Consider the following 18,092-nt stretch of genomic DNA (forward strand, 5'->3'; position numbering starts at 1 on the left):
AATTAAATATTGAGTAGCTATAAAAGAAAGCTTATGAAGCTTACAGAAGATATAAAGAACATTACTGTTACCTCTGTTATTTCTTATGTGCCTGTCTCTGATCCTATTAACTTCTTTTCCCTTTGCGAGAGCACCGTCCTGGATTTTGTAGTTTTATCATATGTGTTTAATCATTTTGCATGTTTTTAGACGTAATCTTATGAAATTTTATTACATCTTCTTTCATGGCTTCTTTTTTCAATATTATATTCCAGTGATTCACTCGTGTTATTGCTTGTAGCTATATTTCATTGATTTTCATTGCTAAATACCTTCCATTACATTAATATGCTATAATTTCTAGTATCTATTTTACTGTTGATAGGCATTTGGGGTGTTTCCATTATTTATTATTAGTGGTGCTGCTGTGAACGCTTTCTGTTTGCTGCTCGTTTATAGAAATTTACTTTTGATTTGATTTGTTAACGTCTTAAGGAATGTTCACATCATGTATTTGACCTTTAATGTTCCTATTTTGCAATGACATTTTTAGATTTTGCTATCAAGGTTATTCTTGCTTCAGAAAAGGAGTTACAGAGTGTTCCTACCTCTTCTTTTCCGTTTTATATAATCTGGAATCGTTTGTTTAAGACTGGAATTACTAGTGTATTTTTCCATTTGGTAGAGCTTGCCTGTTAAGACCATCTTAACTTAGTGTTCTTTTTGAGGGAAGATTTTAAACTACTGACAGATTTTTAAATTGTTATAGGATTATTCAGTTTTTCTGTTTAAGTCTGTTTTAGTAGGTTACAGTTTTCTAGAAATGTATCCATTTTGTTTATGATTTTTAAAAATTAGTGGCATAAAGTTATGTATAATATCTTCTTGTTTTTAAAGAATATACTCACAGTGCCCCCGTTATTCTCTGTAGCATCTGTACTTGTTCCTTCCTTATTTCTCATGTTGTTTATTTGTACCTCCTCCCTTTTTTTTCTTGTTCAGTCTCACTAGAAGTTTGTCAATTTTTTCAGCTTTTTCAAAAAACCAAATTTGGACTTTGCAGATTATTGTGTATCTGTTTTCTATTTTGTTAATTTCTGATGTTGTCATTTAAAATTGCCTTTTTTCTGTTTCCTTGGGCTTATTTTGCTAGAGTTATTTTTCTCACCTCTACAATGAATAGGTGCTCAGCTCATTGTGATTGTTTTAAAATGCTTTGACACCCTTTCCTTAAAAAAAAAAAAAAAAAATGGGACCTGATTTTCCTCCTTTTGTGAACAAGACCTAGTGACTCACTTCTCACAAATAGAATGTGGCAAAAATGATGGTATGTGGCTTCAAGAATAGGTCACAAAAAGAATAGCTTCTGCATGGCTTTTTCTCTTTTGGATCACTCACTTGGGAGAACCTAGCCACCATCTAGTGAGAACATACAAGCAGCCCTCTATGAAGGGCCATGTGGAGAGAAACTGAGGCCTCCCTGCCAACAGCCAGCACCAGCTTGCCAGCTAACAACCTTGGGAAGTGGATGCTTCTGTTTTATTTAAGCCTTCAGATGATGTGACTACAACCTCACGAGACACCTCAAGCCAGAACCACGTAGCTATGCTTTTGAAATCCTGACCCACAAAAACTATGAGAGAGGATAGATACTTATTGTTGTTCTACACCATTAGCTTTTGGTGTAATTTGTCTTGCAACAGTAGAAACTATTATAATATGTTCATTAATTACCAGCCCTTCTACCCTGACATAAGCATTTAAATGCTATAAATTTCCCTCTACACATTGTTTTAACTAAACCCCACAAATTTGGATAGGCAGTATTTTTCATTATCATTAAGATTAAGTATTTTCTAATTTCCATTATTTCTTCTTCTTTGACTTATGAGTTACTTAGAATTATGTTTCATAATTTCCAAATATATATTGTATATTTGTTATTGATTTCTAGTTTAACTGCATTTTGAACAGAAAATATAGTTTATATGATATAATCCTTAAAAAAAAACATGTGGGGGCTAAACAAATGCTACTAAACAACAAATGGGGCATTGAAGAAATCCAAGGAAATAAAAAAAATACCTAGAGACAAATGAAAATGAAAACATGACAATCCAAAACCTACATGACACAGCAAAAGCAGTTCTAAGAGGGAAGTTTATAGCAATACAATCTTAGGAAACCAGAAGTCTCAAATAAACAACCTAACCTTATACCTGAAGCAAACAGAGAAAGAACAAACAAAACCCAAACTTAGAAGGAAAGAAATCATAAAGATCAGAGCAGAAATAAATGAAATAGAGACAAAGAAAACAATAGAAAAGATCAATGAAACTAAAAGCTGGTTCTTTGAAAAGATAAACAAAATTGACAAACCTTAAGCCAGACTCATCAAGCAAAACAGAGAGAGGGCTCAAATCAATAAAATTAGAAATGAAAAAAGTTACAATGGACACCACAGAAATACAAAGGATCATAAGAGACTACTACAAGAAACCATATGCCAATAAAATGGATAACCTAGAAGAAATGGACAAATTCTTAGAAAGATATAACCTTCCAAGACTGAACCAGGAAGAATTAGAAAATATGAACAGACCAATCACAAGTACTGAAATTAAAACTGATTTTAAAACTCCCAGCAAACAAAAGTCCAGGACCAGATGGCTTCACAGGTGAATTCTGTCAAACATTTAGAGAAGAGTTAACACCTATCCTTCTGAAACTATTCCAAAAAATTGCAGAGGAAGGAACACTTCCCAACTCATTCTATGAGGCCACCATCACCCTGATACCAAAACCAGATAAAGATACCACAAAAAAGAAAATTACAGGCCAATATCACAGATGAACATGGATGCAGAAATCCTCAACAAAATACTAGAAAACTGAATCTGACGATACATGAAAAGGATCATAAACCATGATCAAGTGGGATTTATCCCAGGGATACAAGGATTTTTCAGTATCTACAAATCAATCAGTGTGATACACCATGTCAACAAATTGAAGAATAAAAACCATATGATCATCTCAATAGATGTAGGAAAAGCTTTTGACAAAATTCAACACCCATTTATGATAAAAACTCTCCCAAAAGTGTGCATAGAGGGAATCTACCTCAACATAATAAGGGCCATATATAACAAGCCTACAGCTAACATCATACTCAATGGTGAAAAGCTGAAAGCATTTCCTATAAGATCAGGAACAAGACAAGGATGTCCACTCTTGCCACTTTTATTCAACATAGTTTTGGAAGTCCTAGCCATGGCAGAGAAGAAAAAAGTAAAAGGAATCCAAACTGAGAAAGAAGAAGTAAAACTGACACTGTTGGCAGATGACATGATACTACACATAGAGAATCCTAAAGATGCTACCAGAAAACTATGAGAGCTCATCAATGAATTCGGTAAAGTTGCAGGATACAAAATAAATACACAGAAGTCTGTTGCATTTCTATACACTAACAATGAAAGATCAGAAAGAGAAATTAAAGAAACAATTCCATTTACCATTACATCAAAAAGAGTAAAATACCTAGGAGTAAACCTACCTAAGGAGGCAAAAGACCTGTACTCAGAAAACTATAAGATGCTGATGAAAGAAATTGAAGATGACACAAATAGATGGAAAGATATACCATGTTCTTGGATTGGAAGAAATATTGTCAAAACTGTCAAAATATTATATTGTCAAAATGACTATACTGCCCAAGGCAATCTACAAATGCAATCCCTATCAAATTACCAGTGGCATTTTCCATAGAATTAGAACAAAAAAATCTTAAAATTTGTATGCAGACACAAAAGACCCTGAATAGCCAAAGCAGCCTTCAGAAAGAAAAATGGAGCTAGAGGAATCAGGCTCCCTGACTTCAGACTATACTACAAAGCAATGGTCATCAGAACAGTATAGTACTGGAACAAAAACAGAAATATAGAAAAATGGAATAGGATAGAAAGCCCAGAAGTAAACCCACACACCTGTGGTCACTTAATCTACAACAAAGGAGTCAAGACTATACAACGGAGAAAAGACAGTCTCTTCAGTAAATGGTGCTGGGAAAATTGGACAGCTACATGTAAAAAAATGAAATTAGAACTGTCTTTAACACCATACATAAAAATTAACTCAAAATGGATTATGGACCTAAATGTAAGATCGAATACTAGAACACTCTTAGAGGAAAGCAGGCAGAACACTCTTTGGCATAAATTGCAGCAATAACTTTTTGCATCCGTCTCCTAGGGTAACGGAAATAAAAACAAAAATAAACAAATGGGACCTAATGAAACTCAGAAGCCTTTGCACAGCAAAGGAACCCATAAACAAAACGAAAAGACAACCCACAGAATGGGAGAAAATATTTGCAAACAATGCGACTGACAAGGAGTTAATCTCCAAAATTTACAAACAGCTCATGGACTCAATATCAAAAAAACAACCCAGTCAAGAAATCGGCAGAAGACCTAAATAGATGTTTCTCCAAAAAGCCATACAGATGGACAAGAGGCACATGAAAAGATGCTCAATGTCACTAAAAATTAGAGAAATGCAAATCAAAGCTACAATAAGGTATCACCTCACACCAGTCAGAATGGCCATCATCAAGAAGTCTACAAACAAATGCTGGAGAAGGTATGGAGAGAAGGGAACCCTCCTACACTGTTGGTGGGAATGTAAATTGGTACAGCCACTATGGAGAACTATGGAGGTTCCTTAAGAAACTAAAAATAGAACTACCATATGATCCAACAATCCCACTCCTGGGCATATATCCATAGAAAAACATGGTTCAAAAGGATACATGCACCCCAATGTTCATTGCAGCACTGTTGACAATAGCCAACGTATGGAAGCAACCTAAATGTCCATCAGCAGAGGAATAGATAAAGAAGACGTGGTACATATATAACAATGTAATATTACTCAGCCATTAAAAAAGAATGAAATAATGCCATTTGCAGCAACATGGATGGAGCTAGAGATTATCACAGTAAGTGAAGTAAGTCAGACAAAGAGAAATATATGATATCGCTTATATGCGGAATCCAAAAAATAATGATACTAGTGAACTTATTTATGAAACAGGAACAGACACACAAACTTAGAGAACAAAATGGTTACTGGGGGGAAGGGTGGAGGAGAGGGATAGATTGGGAGTTTGGGATTGACCTGTACATACTGCTATATTTAAAATAGATAACCAACAAGGACCTACTGTATAGCACAGGGAACTCTGCTCAATACTCTGTAACCAAAATGGGAACAGAATTTGAAAAAGAATAGATACATGTATATGTAGAACTGAATCACTCTGCTGTACACCTGAAACTAACAACATAGTTAATCAACTGTATTCCAGTATAAAATAAATTTTTAAAAAGTTAATAAAAGATTTAGCATGAAAAATAATTCAGTGTTATTTTAAAACCTAAAAAACAAAACAAAAAGCCCAAAGCTAGATGTTTTGTGGGATTATCTCTTGGGTGCATGTCTTAAAAGTTGGGGTACCAGATGTGTAGCTCAAACCATTTGCTCCTCAGGGAGAAGCTTAAAGTTGTGAGTTCCTTCCTGATTTTGGGTTGCTGTGATGGAGATGGATTTATGGCAAGGTTATGTCTCAGCCTCTCCCACGCATTTCCATGTGGGTTTTTTCTTGTGTAGAAGTCGCTCAGGTAGTTTTTAGGTTTCCTTCAGAGAAAACTGTTCCATATGCAGTTGTGGATTTGGTGTGTCCATGGGAGGAGGTGAGTTCAGGATCCTCCTATATCACCATGTTGAATCAGAACTTGGTAAACTTTTTTTAACTTTTTTTTTTTTTTTTTGCGGTATGCGGGCCTCTCACTGTTGTGGCCTCTCCCGTTGTGGAGCACAGGCTCCGGACGCGCAGGCCCAGCGGCCATGGCTCACGGGCTCAGTTGCTCCGCGGCATGTGGGATCTTCCCGGACCAGGGCACGAACCCGTGTCTCCTGCATCGGCAGGCGGATTCTCAACCACTGCGCCACCAGGGAAGCCCTAACTTTTTATTTTATATTGGATTATAGCCAATCAACAATGTTGTGATAGTTTCAGGTGCACAGGAAAGCAACTCAGCCATACATATAAATGTATCCATTCTCCCCTAAACTCCCCTCCCATCCAGGCTGCCACATAACATTAAGCAGAGTTCCCTGTGCTATACAGTATATCCTTGTTGGTTATCCGTTTTAAATATAGCAGTGTGTATATGTCAACCCCAGACTCCGTAACTATCCCTCCCCACCTTTCCCCCCTGGTAACCATAAGTTCATTCTTTAAGTCTGTGAGTCTGTTTCTGTTTTGTAAATAAGTTCATTTGTATCATTTATTTTTAGAATCCACATATAAGTTGATACCATACAATATTTCTCTTTCTCTTTCTGACTTACTTCACTCAGTATAACAATCTCTAGGTCCATCCATGTTGCTGCAAGTGACATTATTTCATTCTCTTTAATGGCTGAGTAATATTCCATAGTATATATGTATCACATCTTCTTTATCCATTCCTCTTTGATGGACATTTAGGTTGCTTCCATGTCTTGGCTATTGTAAACAGTACTGCAATGAACATTATTTTCGATATAACTTAAAGTACAGTCAAGCTACCAATCTGATTTATAGGTTAAATTTGTTTGTTTGTTGTTGTTGAATATTCCATTTATAGCATATTATCAAAATGAGAGAACATAGATAACAATCTAAATCTACTCCTACCATTTCCAAGTTGTTTACTCAGTCACCAAACTGTATTGCCTGAGTTCCATAAAATCCTAAATAAAGGTCAAAAATGCCAATTTATAATAATATACTTATCTGTGTCAGGGACTCAATAGTTTTGTCTCATGGTCAGGCAAACTACTTGAGAAACAAAATTATAATCACAGCATTGCTTGGAAGCATGGAATCGATTGAAGGAGTCTTATTATTACTAATAACAGGAGCCAACATTTACAGACAGTTAGTATAGTTCAGGCTCTATGCTAAGTGCTTAATGTGCATTCTCACTGCATCTTCACATCCACTCTATGAGGTAGGCAATGTTATTATCACAGTTTTACTGATGAGGAAACTAAGGCTTTGGATTATTAAATAACCTTTTCAAGCTCATATAACCAACAAAGCAGCACAGCCTGGCTGTAAATCCATGCTAGTCTTCAGAGCCCACACTGAACCCAATGCCATACCCCTCACCTTGAAATTTCAAGAATACAGTTAATAAAAGGCCATTTATATTTTAAGACTCCTCCCATTTTAAACCCTATTCTCCTATTCCAGTTTGTTCACTTCAGTGACAAGTCATGTTATTGTAATGACATAAATGAGAAAGAAGAGGCCACAATGAAAAAAGTTCCCTGAAATGTCCCCAAACAGTAATACTTAGTAACTATTTACCAGGACAGGAAAAATATGAGGCATACATTAAATAGTTTCCTTCAGAAAAGGTTAAAATGAAATGTAAAAGTGTTGACATTTACCAACAACATTTTTACCTCGAACATTAAGTTCTATCTGACCTAAGTTGCCTTTAACTTTTTCCTGATTCTTGACTCTTCATTATTTTCCTCAAGAGAAGGAATTATTCAATTCCACATTTCCTTCTCACTTTTTCAATTTAGTTCAACTATGTAAACCTCCATTTAAATTTGTTCCTCTTTTGCCTTAAAAAAAAATAGGTTCCATTTATATTTATTCCTACTACAGTTGACCTTTGAACAATGCAAGGTTAGGGACATTGACCTTCCACACAGTTGAAAATCCACATATAGCTTTACAGTTGGCCCTCTCTGCACTGGCAGATTCAACCAACCATGGACTGTGCAGTACTGTAGTACATATTTAGTGAAAAAACAAAACAAAACAAAAACCAATTCCCTTCCCCGCGCCCAACACACACATATAAGTGTATCCACACAGTTCAAACTCATGTTGTTCAAGGGTCATATGTATCCTTTTGATCTTCAGGGAGTACCCAACCATAATCAGTCATAATTTAGTAAACTGATTCTGCATTTATTCATTGAATTTCAATGGCATTCTTTTTTGAAGAGAGATTTCCATTATATCCTTCTTAGGAAGTCCTGTGATACATTAGAATCTCAGCTCCCAAGTCACTGAACATTCCCAAGCCTCGATTTCATCACCTATAATATGGGGATAATATGTATACCTTCCAGGATTGTTGTGAAGATCAAACACAAGTAACAGGAGGCTCAACAAATATTAATCCTTTCTTAATCCTTCTCTTCTTATTTGGATAAGAAAAATGATACAAAGGAAAAGAAAGACTAGCTGTATAAGTTTGAAGTTGACACAGAAATACTGGATAAGTTTCTGGGATCTCAGTTCATCTTTGTTCCGCAAGAGCAAGAATATGTGAAGGAGGAAGCTATGCTTATTTCTTCCTTCCTTAGGTCTCTGAACTAGCTTATAGACTTCCTGCCACTTTGAAAGTCTGTGCATTTGAGCAAGATAGCTTGTAGTACTGGCAGTATGTGTGTTGGCATCTTTTGTAGTTTTCATTGTCTTCTTCAAAACCAACCAAATCAAACAAAACCAACCCAAACTCATAAAAAATTAAGCTATCTTTGAAACTGACTTTACACCAAAGATTCAGGATGCTCAGGCAGAAGACATCAAGAAAAAAAATGTCACGGTACCTTAAAAAAAATTTAGCAAACAGTAATCAAAACAGCATGGTACTGGCACAAAAACAGACATGGATCAATGGAACAGAATAGAGAGCCCAGAAATAAACCCACACATGTATGGTCAATTAATCTTTGACAAAGGAGGCAAGAATAACAATGGACAAAAGACAGTCTCTTCAGCAAGTGGTATTGGGAAAGCTGCACTGCTGCACATAAACCAATGAAGTTAGAATACACTGTTACACCATACACAAAAATAAACTCAAAATGGCTTAAAGACTTAAATATAAGACACGACACCATAAAACTCCTAGAAGAGAACATAGGCAAAACATTATCTGACATAAATCGAAGCGATGTTTTCATAGGTCAGTCTCCCAAGGCAATAGAAATAAAAACAAAAATAAACAAACAGGACCTAATCAAATTTATAAGCTTTTGCACAGCAAAGGAAACCATAAACAAAATGAAAAGACAACCTAGGGACTGAGAGAAAATATTTACAAACTATGTGACTGACAAGGGATTAATCTCCAAAATACACAGACAGCTCATTCAATTCAATTAAAAGAAAGAAAAAACCCAATTGAAAAATGGGCAGACAACCTAAATAGACAGTTCTCCAAAGAAAACATACAGATGGCCAACAGGCACATGAAAAGATACTTAACATCGCTAATTATTACAGAAATGCAAACCAAAACTACAATGAGGTATTATCTCACACTAGTCAGAATGGCCATCATTAAAAAGTCCACAAATAAGAAGTGCTGGAGAGCATGTGGAGAAAATGGAACCCTCCTACACTGTTTTTGGAAATGTAAGTTGGTGCAGCCACTATCAAAAACACTATGGAGGTCCTTCAAAAAACTAAAAATAGAATTACCATATTATCCAGCAATCCCACTCTGGGGCATATATCCAGACAAAACTATAATTCAAAAAGATCCATGCACCCCTATGTTCATAGCAGCACTGTTTGCAAAGGCCAAGACATGGAAACAACCTAAAATGTCCATTGACAGATGAATGGATAAAGAAGATGTGGTACATACATACAATGGAATACTACTCAGCCATTAAAAAGAATGAAATAATGCCAATTGCAGCAACATGGATGGACCTTGAGACTATCATATTAAGTGAAGTCAGAAAGAGAAGGACAAATACCATATGATATCACTATATGTAGAATCTTAAATATGCCACAAATGAACTTACCTATGAAACAGAAACAGACTCACAGACATAGAAAACAGACTGTGTTTGCCAAGGGGGAGGGGGTGGGAGAGGGATGGATTGGGGGTTTGGGATTAGCAGACACAAACTATTATGTATAGAATGGATAAACAACAAGGTCCTACTGTATAGCACAGGGAACTATATTCAATATCCTGTGATAAACCATAATGGAAAAGAACATGAAAAAGAATATACATATATATTCAGCTATATATATATATATATATATATACATACACACACACACACACACACACATATATATATATATATATATATATATATGTAGCTGTAGAGCAGAAATTAAGACAACTCGTAAGTCAACTATACTTCAAATTTTAAAAAATTTGCAAATTCCTTCTTGGCTGGAATTGGTTGTTACACTTTAACAGAACAGATTTGAATTTTTTGACAGTCTATGAACAGTGTTTTTGGATGGCCTTAGGTACCCACACAACACCCCTATATCATGTGTCAAACTAAACAAAGATTTCCAGGGACTGGTAGTCTGACTATCCTCAAACATGGGAAAAGGAAGAGTAATTTGGATTCAGGTCGATTGCCAGAAGTCTTCATATTCCAGTTTTGACTCATTCAATGTCCTCTAAAGATTAAAAGATTCATTTCTGTATGACCCTTAGCCAAACCTAGAGACAATTGTTCAAGCTGGGAATATCTGAATATCATTCCGTTACTGAACAAACACAGACCACACTTAAATACAGAATTTCTATTAGAGGAAAACCCCATAGCACCAGCCAAATATAAGCTGTCTTTGGATCTTATACGTCTTTTCGATATTCTGTCCAGGCACCACCAAACTTTTCACTTAGAAGGAAGTGATTGTTTTACCAGAAGAGATGATTTATTTCTATATGCTGAAATCAAAAATTGAAAAAAGACCAGTAGATCCAAAGAGATGCAGAGACAGCCAGCACTATGACATCAGGAGAACAAAAAGCAAAATTTTGAAAAAAGCTCAGATAATAAGCAAAGGAGAATAAAATCTGAGACTTAAATTTTGTGGCCACATCTGGAAATGATGGGGAGAAATGTAAAGCTCTCCTTCCCTTGGGGACGTATCAAGCTCCGTGGATGAAAGCCTGTGCTGGGCAAGGACTGGCCACAGCGCAGAGTCTGAGCCGGTGGTACTCGGGAGACTGTTCACTCCCATGTCCCCACCTAATGATTATAGCTGCCACTGACTTTGGATCTGATAACAGATGGGTATCTGTGTCTCACAGGCTTCTGGAACTCAACACATACCAGATTCTCTCAGGTCCAGGTTGCTTAGGTTTCTGGATCCTGTGGGACATCCCCCAAACCTCTGGGTTCAGATCTGCTCTGAGGAGTTCAAGGGAGAGAACAGCAGCAGGTAATAGCACGTCTTGCTCATCTTTGCTTCTCCCCAGAGAGGGAACAAGCAGGACATTCCAGGTCCCTAGAATTCACACTCGCCTTGATGTCTGCCTTACCCTCATCCCCACAGGAGCCTAGTCAACCCTCTAAGCATGACAACACAGCACCAAAGGACCTGCGTTTAGATTGAGGTTGGCAGTGAGATTTAATTGAAAGAATGACCCCATTGGAGCCTTAGAACAAGCTGGGGTGAGACAAGGCATATGCTATTACTCCCAGCTATCAGTTGACTAAAACCAGTAGAGACAAGTGGCTTGCAAAGTTTCATACAGGGGCAGATGACAGAACAGCTTAGGCCTTACCCAGGCTCCTACCGTCTAGGCCTAGTCCTTCCATTAGAGCAGGAGGCCTTTCCTTCCCAGACAAGGTAGGCCACAGACTTTGACCCATCTGGAAATCTCAGAGACCGTCTTAGCAAGTGGTGACACTGAACCAGTGAATGTGATGCAGCTTGACAAACATCAGTGGTTTTCTTAAACCAGAGCAATAGCAGTAAAAAGATGTTTGCTTCCATTATTCACAATCAAAGATAACTCTTTGGCTTCCTGCTGGACACCAATAAGGAGAGAACCTCTCTATCAAGTAACAGTAACCACACTGTATCAGTGTTTTGAAATAGGGTTTCATTATTAAACTAGAAAACAAAAACAACAACAACAAAAAACCCTGTCTTAAACCACAGAGGGCAGGGTTGATGTGTTAATATATACATATGTTTCTCTAAGTAAGCTGTGCACATCTGATTATAGCGACAGGTAGGTGTATGAATATTCTTTATAAAACCTAGTTAAATGGACTTGTAAGCACTTTAAATTAATAAATAACAATGGTTAGGCTGTAACTTGTATGTTATTTAACAGTTAACAAAGCTCCTTCACTGGCAATGTTATTTCAGCAGGATACTTCAGAGCCCTCCTTAATTCAGGGCTCAGTAAATAACCTTTCCAGCTAGCCTGAAATTCTGAAGATAGCAGTGCAGTTCGTGGAGTGTATTTCGTGTTCAGTTGCACTCCCATGCTGATGCTTCTGAAGGAGGAATTTTAGAAAAGGGCAGAGTACACACTAGAAGATTGATATAGGTAGAAATACAGTAAAAGTAGAAATGTGCCTCATGAGAAAAGTCAAGTAGAGACATACCATAATACAAAGTCTGGTGACATAATGAAAAAGGAGGAAGACCCAATAATAAGCTTAATAAAAAATTATTAAGATGCTGGTGAAAAAGAAAGATGACATTTTGTAATCTCCCCCATCAACCTACCCCATAAATGTCTCAGCCAGTTAGATGCAGCCCTGCCAATTCAAAAATAATCTTTGTGTACTTGTGTCATGGGGGTGAAGAGGTTGGGGGTCAAGTATGAAAGGGAGAAGGAGTAGCTGTGTCAGTGATGTGTGGCCAAGGGAAGCTCCTAATTGCTTGCACTCAGCCCTGTACCCCTCTGCTTCTGACTTTTCCCCGCCTCAACCGTCTCCATCTCTTTTCAGCAGGTGGGAAGCTTTGGTGTGAAGCACGCAGAAAATCCAGGAATTATGCAATTATGCAGCAGGCCCATGATGCAAACCTCTTCAACACAAACGCACATCCTCCACTTTGGCTTGATGTGGTAGCATAACTGTCGCCCTAATTCCCGATACCTTTCTCCCCGCAAGCCGTTCTGAATGGAGAAAAATAACTAACCCAGGCAATGCAGAAGAGCCTTCCACACGCTGCCCAGGATTCCATCGTCATCACAAGCAATGTGTTGCTCTAGTACAATGGTTTTCGAAGAGTAGTCCCTGGACCGGCAGCGTCAGCATCACCAGGGAAGACGTTAATCATTCCAGACCCACTAAATCAGAAACTCTGGGGATGGGGCCTGGCGATATCGTTTTCACAAACCCTCCTGGTGAGTCTGCTGCACATGTTTGAGAAGGACCACTCTTGTCACATTAAGTCTGCTCATCTGTGATAAAGGCCAGACAGCCATCAAAAAACAGGCTGCAAAGACTCCCAATGCCAGGTCATTTGGCAGAGTTGAGGGGTGGGAGGGGTTGAAGCTAACGGTGCTAGGTTACCACCCCAGTTCTAGAAAAAATGCAAAACGGCATGTCCAACGTTCTCTGGTCTGTGATATTATATGGCAAGTGACAGGCAAACTTGGCTTCTTTCTAAATGGGTGATAATGTAACAGAGTAACAGCCTGTTTTCCTGATCTTTTGCCAGATTTCCAGGTCATTCAACTTGTAAAATTAGAAGTACCCTGGATTTTACACCCCTATATTAAAGTAACACACACCATGCTTTCTCTTATACGAACTGATAGGTGCTGCATTTGTCACAGGCTGCAGATGTTCACGCAGAGAGAATTCTGAACCATTGTTCTGGTACTAAAAATGAGGCTATACCTAGAAAACATAAATAGGAGCTTGCATTTTCTCAACCCAGAGGGTTTGCCAGATGCTATATTTTGTGTTAACAGGAATTAATAAGAAAATCTTACAAACCTATGTGCACCTGTTTTATATAGTCAATCAGTGAGTCTTTGTTTTCGTTCCAGAAGCTTGGAAGCTTCTCCTTGCGAGGATATTTACAGCATGACAGCTCCAACGTAATTTCAAAACACTGGGCCCAGATGTAGTTGTAATCTTGCATTCCACCTAAACACAAGAATATTTAGTTTTTTTTAAGGTCTGAAATTGGAGTGAAGCTGAGTATCACGTACCTTGGGGACAGGTGAATCAGACGGTTGTAATGAAAGTACACATAAACAGAAAAAGATGAATTTGACATATTAGCAAGTACAACTAGAGCTTGACATTTTATTATCCAGGCATGACAAAGCAATCCTAAATATTCCCATATGGGTAACTGAATCAGAGCTGACTCATGTTCAGCTGTGCATCAAAATTAAGTGAGGGGTAGAGGAAGAGTCCTTTTTAAAAATCACAATTACAGAAAGGATTCTTCAAGGGTTTCCCTGGTGGCGCAGTGGTTAAGAATCCACCTGCCAATGCAGGGGACACAGGGTCAATCCCTGGTCTGGGAAGATCCCACATGCCACGGAGCACCTAAGCCCGTGTGCCACAACTACTGAGCCTGTGCTCCAGAGCCCGTGAGCCACAACTGCTGAGCCCAAGTGCCACAACTACTGAAGCCTGTGTGCCTAGAGCCCGTGCTCCACAACAAGAGAAGCCACCGCAATGAGAAGCCCGCACACCGCAACGAAGAGTAGCCCCTGCTCGCCACGACTAGAGAAAGCCCATGCACAGCAACGAAGACCCAACGCAGCCAAAAATAAATAAATAAATTTATTTTTTAAAAAAAGATTCTTCAAGTTACATTTCTTCCTAAATTACATTTTAAACAGATATAAACTAGAGGGAGATTTCTTTTAAAATACTTCCACAAACTATTCATAAACACATTTATTCTGTAAAGCTAAGTATATGAATTTGGAGGAATAATAATAGCCAGTGTTTACTGAGTGTTTGCTCTTGCTAGGTACTGTTTGAAGAGCTTCACCATCCACTCATTTAATCCTCACAGTAATTATCACTCGCATTTTACAGATGAGGAAGCTTAATCACAAATGGTAGGTCATGTGCCCAGGGATTCTTGCCAGTGAATGGCTGAGACTGGAGCACAGGCCATCTTCCGAGCGCCCCCATGCTCTCAGCCATCACACTGCACTGCGCTGGGGGATGAGAGGGAAGGTGCCATGCTGATTCTCAGGGAGCAGGGGAAGACCCAGGCCCCTGGTACTTCTGGGGTTACCACTACCCATGCTCACTTTCTAGTTCTTACCTCTCAACACCCTATTTTCAAAGGGTTATAACCATATTTTATAAGATGCAAAGCTTGTCATATTTAAAAATCTGAGGGCTTCCCTGGTGGCGCAGTGGTTGGGAGTCCACCTGCCGATGCAGGGGACACGGGTTCGTGCCCCGGTCCAGGAAGATCCCACATGCTGCGGAGCGGCTGGGGCCGTGAGCCATGGCCGCTGAGCCTGCACATCCGGAGCCTGTGCTGCCCAACGGGAGAGGCCACAACAGTGAGAGGCCCGCGTACCGCAAAAAAAAAAAAAAAAATCTCTGAACTGGGAAGTATCTTAAATTTGATGGCTGAATAACATCATTGGGTTATTAGTTTGGTTGGAAACCTTTTTCTTTCTTGGTGGGACGTGTTTTACAATCAGTGGCACTTGGATTTGAAGAAATATGGTAACTTTGAAGGAAGTAGTCTCTGCCAGATTTTAATTAGTTATACTTGATATCTGCCCAGTGTAATATGTATTCTCAATTTCTTCAGGGTATTTGGGAATTAATGAAGTAAAAACAATTCATGCTCATAAAATGGTCAAAATATTGTGTAAACACTGAGTAATATCTATGTACATACAGATTTTAGCCAGGAAGAATTACTCAGTCCTTTCTTTTCCTTTACTTACAAGTTTTGTATTTCTCTCTGACCTCATTTTCACCAAGAAATAGAAGGAGGAAAAAAGGAAGAGAGAAATGAAACAAAACAAAAGCCCTTGGCTGGACGGCTGTGTCTCAGGTAGAAAGAGGTTAAATAGCAAAACAGGTGTGCAAAGCACGCTGGATGGAGAACACCAAGTGTGGAGAGCGTGTGCCACTCCAAATACTGCCAGTCAGGCCTGGCCGAAGAAACCTCCAGGCTGAGCCAGAATGCTCTATTCTAAGCACCTCAAAGTTTCTGGCTCTGCCCTCTTTTTTTCTCACAGAGATACACAGCTGACACAGGCACACTTGGGAACAACTCCCAATAGCGAAATTAGGTTCCTAGTTAATCTCCCACACATCTGGATCTGTCTTGAAAGTACAGACAATGCACACGAAGGACAGCAGTGCCACTGGGCAGGAGGGGGCCCTCTCCTCCCTATGGAGAGTAGTGAGCGGGGACTAGGCTACAACCCTGTGGTGGGAGTAGGGAGGCTGTCTCTTGGACATCGGAGAGAAGTTTGGGATGTTGTGGTATCTGGCTGGTCCTGGTTCCTCTCACTTGTGGTCTATGCTTATTTATATTATCTGGAAAGCTGGCAGAGACCTGCCCAGACACAAAAGTCCCAGCTTGTGCAAGATTCCTTGACAGCCTGTGCATCCAAAGTGACAACTGAGGAAGTAGCCTGTGTGCAAAAATGCAGGATGGGGGTTGCTGTTGGTAGGGTCAGCTGACCAGTCTGGAAGGGGGCACTTTCCACTGAGGCAGTGGAAACCTGGTTCCAGCCCACTGTCTCCCCTCTCACCCTTCTGTTCTAGGTCCCTCCTATTCTCTGTCAATTTCAAGACTAGGACTCTGACACCCCTGAGCTTCTGCTTATATTATTCCTTCTGACAAGAACACCCCTCCGCCATGTTCCCTACATGGCCAGCTCCTCACTCCCTCCCTCGCCTGGCCGTCCTGTTCCAAGGGAGAAAAACTAGAGGGCTCTTTTGTTTAGCCTGCAAAGTGGTTTTAAAATCAGGAGACTTCATGGAAATATCCAGCTTGCTTCACAAACTGGAAGATCTGGCAATATTGCCCCCCACTGCTGCATGGCAATAATTACCTTGTTCTAAGTAGCAGCTGTCCCCACTGGATGAGACACAAGCATTACATTTCTCGAAGGTCTTCACTACTCCCTGATGTATTTTGGCTTTACACCCCTGTGGTACACTGTACCTTTTCTAAATCTCTACTTTTTAAAAAATTTTACTTTTTTTTTTGGCTGTGTTGGGTCTTCCTTGCTGTGCGCGGGCTTTCTCTAGTTGCGGCGAGCGGGGGCTACTCTTCGACGCAGTGGCGGGCTTCTCATTACGGTGGCTCTCCTTGTTGCGGAGCATGGGCTCTAGGCGCGCGGGCTCAGTAGTTGTGGATTGCGGGCTCTAGAGCGCAGGCTTAGCAGTTGTGGTGCACGGGCTTAGTTGCTCCGTGCAACTAAGATGTGAGATCTTCCCGGACCAGGGCTCAAACCCACGTCCCCTGCATTGGCAGGCGGATTCTTAACCACTGCGCCACCAAGGGAAGTCCTAGATCTCTACTTTTAGTCACATTACATGCCATCACAATTATTTATTTGTATGTTGCTCTTCTCTGTTAAACTTGGGCTTAATATCTGTGTCCTGTTCATCTTTCTTGGCATAGTTCCCAGCTCCAAGGTAAATGCTGAACCAGTGTCTGAACTCAGGAGGCTTTGGCAGTGGGGAACATGTCTGAGCATCTCTCAAATGATCAGTTCCCCTCACTGCTCTGTGATATTAGCTGACAGAGACATGACTGAAGGGACGGCACTGTGCCTAACTTTTGGCAACTACTGGGGTGAAGGCCAGCTGGCACCTCTGGTTGAAGGCAGTAAGGAGAATAGCAGAACCAAGAGAAACTCACCTTTGAGTGGATACCAAAAGTATCCATTTACAATTCCACCAGGAAACTCTATTTTAGTTCTACATGGATTTCTTTTCCTCATGTCGGGATTTCTTGAAGCGTAGGTATGTGCAAGATATTGAAAAACATCATCATCAGGGGTTAAGCTCCGAGAGTATAATGTTCCAGTGGCTGTACATGAAAGACAGACCAAGACCTTTTAGTTGAAGTTATAGTCGGAGGAAGCACACCATATTAGCACATACACCATCACATCACACACAAACGGCTCTAATTTTCTAGGGAGATCCTCTACCCACTTCCACGAATACTCCCTTTATTCCTTTTCCTAGTTTTTAATGGACATACAGAAGGCAATATCACACAAAATAACCATGTACCTGTCTAAACTCCTTCTCAGTCAGCTTAA

General features: G+C 39.4%; 1 protein-coding gene and 1 long non-coding RNA gene across 4 annotated transcripts in view; one reads left to right on the forward strand and one right to left on the reverse strand.

The window, feature by feature from the left end:
- The window catches only part of LOC131766233 (uncharacterized), a 36,650-nt gene extending 22,067 nt beyond the window's left edge, over positions 1–14,583 (forward strand). Inside the window, exons 5-6 of the long non-coding RNA XR_009338433.2 lie at positions 11,145–11,275; positions 12,805–14,583. This is a non-coding gene — a long non-coding RNA (uncharacterized lncRNA). The remainder of the gene's footprint in view (positions 1–11,144; positions 11,276–12,804) is intronic.
- Positions 1–18,092, reverse strand: part of CPM (carboxypeptidase M) — a 94,494-nt gene that overhangs the window by 20,142 nt on the left and 56,260 nt on the right. For all 3 annotated transcript variants that reach the window (XM_059080262.2, XM_067009719.1, XM_067009720.1), the window contains 2 exons: positions 17,684–17,854; positions 13,804–13,956 (listed from right to left, as the gene is read on the reverse strand). In XM_059080262.2, the coding sequence (XP_058936245.1) occupies positions 13,804–13,956; positions 17,684–17,854 (324 nt within the window). The remainder of the gene's footprint in view (positions 1–13,803; positions 13,957–17,683; positions 17,855–18,092) is intronic.

This window comes from Kogia breviceps, chromosome 12 (assembly GCF_026419965.1).
Source record: "Kogia breviceps isolate mKogBre1 chromosome 12, mKogBre1 haplotype 1, whole genome shotgun sequence".
Classification (NCBI taxonomy): domain Eukaryota; kingdom Metazoa; phylum Chordata; class Mammalia; order Artiodactyla; family Physeteridae; genus Kogia; species Kogia breviceps.